This window comes from Pavona decussata, unplaced genomic scaffold (assembly GCF_977016875.1).
Source record: "Pavona decussata unplaced genomic scaffold, jaPavDecu1.1 SCAFFOLD_53, whole genome shotgun sequence".
Classification (NCBI taxonomy): domain Eukaryota; kingdom Metazoa; phylum Cnidaria; class Anthozoa; order Scleractinia; family Agariciidae; genus Pavona; species Pavona decussata.
In genome coordinates, this window is record NW_028145475.1 from 4,359,426 (window position 1) to 4,367,500 (window position 8,075).

The window sequence follows — 8,075 nt, forward strand, 5'->3', positions numbered from 1 at the left end:
TTTTTTATCGTATTTCGATTTCCTGCTAAATCTGTTTATAAACAAAAGCTGATGTACTTATTTTATTTTTATCGAAGTCGCAAACCCTAACAATTGTGTACAGGTGAAACGGATAGTAGCTTTGATAGCTGTATGACCAAAACTCCATTATTTACAGTTTAAAGAGATGCCATCGGAATAAGGCGGAATACTTTAGTCTCTTAACACTTAAATTTTTATTTTGCCAGGAGCACCAAGATGACTGCCCGTATGAAGACACTCAGTGCTCTTCGTGTCAAGGCAACGTGCAGAGGCGACTTATGGAGACTCACATAAACGAAGAATGTCCCAAACGAATTGTGGAATGTGGCTATTGCCATGATGAGTTCTTTTTTGTCCAAAAGCAGGCACGTTTAACAGCTTGATTTACATAATAGGAACTCTTCTCAGCACTACAGTATACAGTTAGAGCTTCATAAGTGCGAGCTATGCATGCCACAATTATTGTTTGACTTCAGCAGGACATTTTATAATAGTTGGTACAGTATTTGGAACCTCTAGCCTTATTCTGTTCTGTACTACAACAGTGCTTAGGGCCAATTTCTATCTTATTATTTTTTTTTTCAACTTGCCACGTTGCGAAGTGTTGATCTGAAATAACGATCTTTTCAACAAACAGGAACATGAGAAAATGTACTGCAAACGCTTTCCGCTTGTGTGCAAAAACAACTGTGGACATAAAGGGATACCCCAGGAAGAGGTAATGATTTCATTTGCTTTCCTTGTAGATAATTTGTTCAGTGTTAGTAACAACAACTTTTTTAACTTAGAATAGAAAACTGCAAACGCTACTTACACACCAAGGAGGTAGTTGTCTCTGAAAAAGCAAACTTTCAAGAAAATGGGACACGATCAGGTTCTCATGAGTACATTCACTTTTATTTTATCTTTTTTTTTTTTTTAATAGATGGCCAGACACATTTCAGAGAAGTGCCCTATGGCTATTGTATCGTGTGGTTATGCCAGTGCTGGTTGTCCATTTCAGGTTTGTAATTCAATTTCCATTTGCTAGAAATATCATTAGTTATAACGAGGAAACTGTTGACCTACTACCAATGAACGACACGATTATCCAAAACAGAAATAGCCATGCTGCTTGTGAAGTTACGTTACAGGTCTGTAACTAATTCAGAGAACGTCTGTGTACTTAGCCAATGAACGCCAGTGTACTAAAGGTGGCCTGCTCCTTCTTGTTGGCGCGTTGGTGACATTTTTGAATCGCGCTTTCTGACAGGAAAGATTTAACAGATTTCTTTGCGTTTTGGCACCCTAAATGAAAAATTCTTAAACTTAAAGAAAGTGTTACTTATTTTGTTTTTGCTTTAACTACATTTGAGATACCATCATACTTTCAACTGAGCGTACTTTCACTATTTTATTTTATGATTGTTTACCAACTAGAATCCTTTTGGAGCAGGTCTTAACTTGCTTTAGTTTAAATTCTTATTTTTTATTTATAGATTGCAAATAGCTAAAAGGAAAAACTGCGTTTCTCACTTTCTCTACCACCATCATCACCATTACCACTGCCACTTGTCTACCAGTCCCATTTCAGAAACAAAAAGTACGAAAGGCGATACTAGAAATAGATACCAAAACAATCGAGTGACGAAGCCTGAAGAAGAGGCGAAAATTCTAGTAGCTATACGATTCAAATAGTCCAGGGTTCTTGGCAGATTGGGAGAATATCGGGTTTATATCCTGAAATGCAACGGACGGGGATTTTTACGCTATGGGGCGTGAAGAGAGCGCCCAAGGCACGAGCTTCTGGGGATGGGGCATCCACAATCACAATCCCATTACTGTTATGCTGCTGATTCTTAGAAGGCACTGTGTACTTTGTATGAGCTACAGATGAATTTAATTGTTCATTCTGTCCTTCAGTTAATGTGATTGTGTTATTCACTGGTTAAAAAATAAATGATGCATAACAAAGACTAAAAATAGAAATAACTCACATCAAAGTAACGGATATCACGAAGCAAGCAACCGGTCGTTGCGTCCTGCCTCCGGTCTCAAACGAAACCCTGCTCAAAACGGTTGTCTTTTTTCGTTCTTTTAGGACAAGAGAGCTCATCTGAACGACCACATGGAGGCGAGCGTGGATGACCATTTAGAAATGACATGGTGTTCACTGGTACAGACAAACGAAAAGCTCGACAACATGCGACAAAAGTTTCACGATCTACAAGAAGTCAATCAAAAGATGGCGGACGAAGTACAAAAAATCAATCAAAAGATGGCGGAGTCTTTTGGAGACTGCCGTGCTGAGATTCGAAGTTTGTCAGTGGCAGTGAAAAAACTCGAGCTGGAAAACATCGCGCAAAAGAAGATGATGGAAGACATGGCAAGGAAAACCGCAAAAGAATTAAAGAGTGTGGAAAGCAAAGTGCTTCGATATCCACAAGAAAGAGCATGTCTGGAAGATCGAAGATTTTTAAGGCGTCTAAAACAATCGCTTTATTATGTACCTAACCAAAATAGTGATGCTCCTAAAGATGCTCCAAAGCCGGATAACAATCCATATCAATGAGCTGTCGTAGACGCTCGTCGTGTTGGTCGTGAAGCGGTTTCCAAATCGTCCTTGTCTGACAAAAGACTCAGAGACCATGTATTGATTGTTGAGAAAGATACCTGTAAAGACCGTGTATATTATTAGATAGATATACAAAGAACCAAGCAGATTCGTTATTTTCGCAGATTCGTTATTTCGGCACTCTACATTCACGGACACTGAATTACGCACAGTTTACTTGGACCCAAAGAGACCAAAGTTAATAAAAATACGGAAATAGAGACTTATTCTATTTAATTGTACATTTATTCAATAATCCTCTTATTTTTTTTCTGATGATGACTTATGCTCGGGTTGTTTGAACGTCAGTCGATGTCAGATCAAACACCCGTGAGAATTCGTTCTTCTAGATAGCCCTTTGCGAGGCAATGGATTTAAAGACGGTGCCTCCTAATATGTTTTTTTTTGTTTGGCGAGCCTGGTTTCTGACTATGCGGAAGAAGCAGATCTTAGCAAGGCGTACTGGAATCTAAAAAGAAAATTGGGGATAACCATTCTAAGAAGCTTTTTAATTCATAACAATGTACATATGTATGGTATTCAATTTTCCAGTTTGACATGACATAACATAACATAACATAACATAACATAACATAACATAACATAACATAACATAACATAACATAACATAACATAACAAAACATAACATAACATAACATAGCATAACATTTTATTCAGGAGGCTTCAACACAAAAAGAAAACATCCTGAATAGGGAAATCGTGAGGTTAACCCTGTATAAAAACAATTTCCCTAACTAAAAACTTACAAAAATATTTTAAAATTTCTAGAACTAGATAAAATTCGATGGCTACTGATATACCAGATTGAAGCTTAACTGTCACTGAAAAATGCGTGCTTGTCCTCAATTTTCCCTTTTGTATTTCAACAACTGCTTGCTAAGATCTTTCTCTGCGTAGTCATAAACTGCGCAAAAATACCTTTGCCGTTAGAAGGCAGCGTACTTAATTAATGAATCAGTGTCTGGACCATCCTGAGATGCGCAGATCTTCTGCGCAGTTACGTTACTTTCCATCAATTGTTTGCTCTATTTTTAATTTATGTTTTTTCAATTTTAAGAAAAAAGGACCTTCACAAGGGTTTCAAGAGGGTAGGTTGACGATCGAATTTTACAGCTGACGGTTTACTTACATTTTAGGGCTCTTGTCGATGTTCTGGAGGTTGTTTTTTTGGTCAGAAATACGTTATAAATGTAGTAAATCATTACTATTTTGAAACCAGAAGTACTTCCAGACGGAATTAATAAGTACGTGTATTTGGGAAAATGGAAACTGGTTTACCAGTTAAAACGATTGATTGGGAGCCAGAAGACCTGGATGAGCAGCTAAAAAAGTGAACTGTATTTAAAAAGATCTTGAAACTGTTTGACGGCTAAAGGTCTCTTTATACAGAGTACGACCACCACCACGAACGCGGCCATTGCTGCTTTCCACGCGACTTTCTGGTGGAAAGTTCATATGAACCACCGTTCATACAGAACGCGGTAATTCGGGCTGCCAGAACCCGTAATGTGTGCTGCCATGCACCGTCTCCTGAGAACGCGTTCGTGTTCGTGGTCGTGCTTTGTAGAAACAGGCCTTTATAGTAACTGCATTTTTGACGGTTGACGGTAAAAATTTGCCCTTTTTTGACAGTTGACAGTTAAATTTTAGGCTGTGTGACGGCTGACGGTTAACTCCATTGAGACCCTCCTTAATGATTTTTGGAAACATGTTTTTGCCATCAAACAGTTGGTAATAAAACATTAGCAACTTAACGACAGCAGTGGTGGCTCAGCGGTAGAATTCTTCGCCTGCTGCGCGATAGGGCCGGGTTGGCTTATCGCCCAGTGCATAATTTTCACCTCGAAGGTGAAAAGGTGTCTGCTCTCGCAGGCTGAAATGTGGTCAAATGTTCCTGGAAAACAATTAAGGCAAAATTAATTATTGCTGATATAGGCATTTTTCTTAATATTCATCTTACCGAGCAGTAAAATTACCCACTTCCGACTGGCTAAGCATGCCATGCCAAGTTCTCCATCTTGTGCCCAATAGCAAAGAGTTCTTGGAAGTTTAACTTTTACTCCGCCTTAGAGCTAGTTCGTGGAAATCAAGTGCTACAGCTTGAAAAGAAATGCCTAAAGGTGAATTCTCGCGTCCTACAAGTAGCGACAAAAGATTATAATTGTGTCAAAAGCTAAGAACTTGAATGGATTAGACGCCTACCAGATTTGTTTGGGTTGAAAAATTGAAATATGTGTGTCCGTTATTATTTTCTTGTTTTAGTAAGCTTCACAGCGCAAGTCAATCAATTTAAAAATTGATGTCTAACATTTAGTTTAATCATTGTTAATTTACGCGTTAACACCAATTAACTTTTCTCGTTTTGTACGCACCGGAAACAGGCCTAGCTAAATTGTTTGTTTAATTGTTTATTTCTTTTGCTTACGGGAGAGAGTTTCACTCCGGGGCGTTCTGTTTAACGAAGTGCCTGATGGTTTCAAGAAACGTTTGCTAGAAAGAAACTATGTTATAAACACATAATCGCAATGAGTCGTCAAACAATCTAAGGACTAATTTTCATTGTAGTTAGTTGTAGTGAGAATTAATCCTTAATTCCACTCGACCTCGGGCGACTATATTTACTGATAGACCGTCGTCATGTTTTCGTCAAAAAAAAAAAAGAATAAAAATAAAACGTTTTTCATCGAAACAATGACAACGTCAAAAGATTGAAAGTAAGGGTCTAAAAACCCTCAAATGTATGCTACTCCATTGCACATAAATTAATAAACAGTAACTAAATAAACTACGCTAATTTGCGCTGCCCCAAACTGTGCTGTTTAGAATCACCGTTTAAAGCTAGGAGCTTGGAGTGCCAAGATTGCTCTTTTATCAGACTCTTATTAAACGATAGGAGAAACAGAGACCAATACAACGTAGAATTACGTTTAAGAGTGTACTATATTTCAATAACAACAAAAACATCAACAGTTGATCCAACGTATACCAGTAGGATTATCGTCCAGTTGCTTAGACGCCCGGCATAGTAAATCGAACCCAATCGAACTAAATTTCAATCGAACTCAATCGAACTCAATCCGTGGATTGAGTTCGATTGAGTTCGGCAATCGAACAAAATCGAACTCACCGAAAAGAAAAAAAATCAATCGAACCAAATCGAACGAATTCGTGATTTGTGTAAAACAGGAAAACATTGAAAATCCCTAACCATCTTGGAAGCTCGAGTTACTTCAGTCCGGAGTGTAGCGCACGTGTTTTACGTAAACGAAGAAATTACGCAGAAATGGATTCAGATGCGCTGTGGATTGTAAGCTTCAAATGCGTAGCAAAAAGGCTACCAGGAATGCCGCTTTGACGTCAAGGATGGCGAATTTTTTTAGTAATTTGCTTGTATTTTTGCATAAAAGTAACCCTTCGATTTGTCATTCAGCAATTGTAAGTTAGCTAGAAAAGGTAAAGGGTACGACAATTTCGGAATACGCCCGCGGGAATAATGATAGCTTTGTTCTGTTCTGTTCTGTTTTCTTAACTGCCGTGGACAGTTTATAAATGGGGTTTCTGTTATTGAAAAATTGTAATAAAGTACAAGAAAAACCTGCTTTGATGGGCTTGCTTTTTGCTTGCTTTGTGTAGGTTTACCAGAGCCAATCGAACTCAATCAATTAAATTGTGTTCGATTGAGTTCGGAAACCGAACTCAATCGAACACAATCAGATGGATTTAGTTCGATTGAGTTCGATTTGTTCGATTGAATTCGATTTGTTCGGAAATCGAACTCACTGAAAGTCTGGTGTTCGATTTCGTTCGATTACCGAACTCAATCGAACTCAATCCACGGATTGAGTTCGATTGTGTTCGATTGGGTTCGATTTTCGAACGTTCGATTTACTATGCCGGGTTAGACGTTAACACATTCCCGCGGCCTTCTGATTATACAGTGGCTACCTACTACATCAAGGCCTGTCTCTCTGTTGACAGATCCAATCTCTGCTATCAGCAAAAGAAGGGACTGGGTATTAACTTTGCACACTTTTTGTTGCATCATATGTTTCTGGGAACAGTAAACCCTGCGGCACAAAGAGGGCATGTAGTTGCACTCGTCCATTGTGCTTCCTGCTGGGAGGGAGAAGGGTCTGTCGTTCTTTCGGGTTGTACCATCAGTATCACAGATACGAAGAGATTTATAGTAATACATTATACTTCTAAGCACTAAGAAACAAAGCTGTTTTCCTAAACTAGCTATAAGAGCTGAATAAACTTGATTTAACTTGATTTAAAAAGTAGATGGGTATTAACTTTTTTTTTTTTTACAATATTTTAACCATTAATAGACCCTATTTTTATTCTCGGTATTGAACTAGAAATAGTTTGCATACGAGGCTTTTACGTGAGAACCTTTTCTTACACATATTTTTCAATGTTATATTCCCCCAAAAGAGCCTCCATTGCAATCTATATCCAGTCAAGAGATCTTCTCTCGATCCAGTTCAATACCGAGATATAAATTGGGAAAGTCAATAAAGAAACAGAACAAAAGCGATCGAGAAACCTGAAAAATGTGTTTAACAGAATAGAGAGTTTTGTGACATAAACCACAGCTTCCTGTTAAACTCGCATCATGCACCTGCCTGAGAATAATTGCAAGTTACGGTTTGAACACAGATCACTTTGGCCGTGCGCAGATCAAAGCTTATACTCAGCTATGCATCACAATCTCACACTTTTGTTTAAAATAACAACAGAGCCTAGCTACAGCTGGCTTACGTCAACGTTCTCACCACGTGGCTTTAAATCCGCGGGGTACAAAGTGCACAGAGAAGACAAAGAAGGCGGAGGTGGTACCGGAAAACGTTCAGGGAGCCACTGAAGAAGCAACATCCCTTTTCTGTTGCCCTCAAGATGGATGTGTCAGATGGATGTGTCACACATGTGTGGAGCACATTAGGCATCACTGCTCCAGTTACAGAGGGGGTTCTATACGACGTGAAGATCAAAGGATGGGTTCTAGAGTGGGCCTAAAAAACCCTTTCGATTTAATAACACTCAGAAAGCCTACCTTGATGCTGAGTTTGCCATCGGCCAAACCACGGAAAAAAAGTTGAACGGGGATGTTGTTTCCCGTGAAATGAGGCGTGCACTAGAAACCGGCGGTATCCGTCTGTTATTGTTATATTTCTGTTATAGAGCCATATATAGAGAGAGAGAGAGCGATGGAACTAAACCTCACTGGAATCGCGCTAAATCGCCCTAAAAACCACATAGGAGGCACGAAATACACAAGAGAAATAAGATGGGTGATTTTTATTTAAAATTCGTTCATGTTTTTAGCCTCTAAAATAAACCGTTTTTCTCCGATACAAATCTTTGCATTATTCAACCGTTCCGTAACTAGCGCTATTATTTCGAGCTTGGGCTACCTGTGCTCCAATATGTGGCTAA

The 8,075-nt window shown here is 38.8% G+C and overlaps 1 protein-coding gene across 2 annotated transcripts in view; it reads left to right on the forward strand.

Moving 5' to 3' along the window:
* The window catches only part of LOC146480589 (TNF receptor-associated factor 4-like), a 116,797-nt gene extending 113,739 nt beyond the window's left edge, over positions 1-3,058 (forward strand). For both annotated transcript variants that reach the window (XM_085109797.1, XM_085109798.1), the window contains exons 5-8: positions 228-386; positions 659-739; positions 947-1,024; positions 2,102-3,058. In XM_085109797.1, the coding sequence (XP_084965923.1) occupies positions 228-386; positions 659-739; positions 947-1,024; positions 2,102-2,572 (789 nt within the window). In that variant the 3' untranslated portion in view covers positions 2,573-3,058. The remainder of the gene's footprint in view (positions 1-227; positions 387-658; positions 740-946; positions 1,025-2,101) is intronic.
* Positions 3,059-8,075: the final 5,017 nt, after the last annotated feature.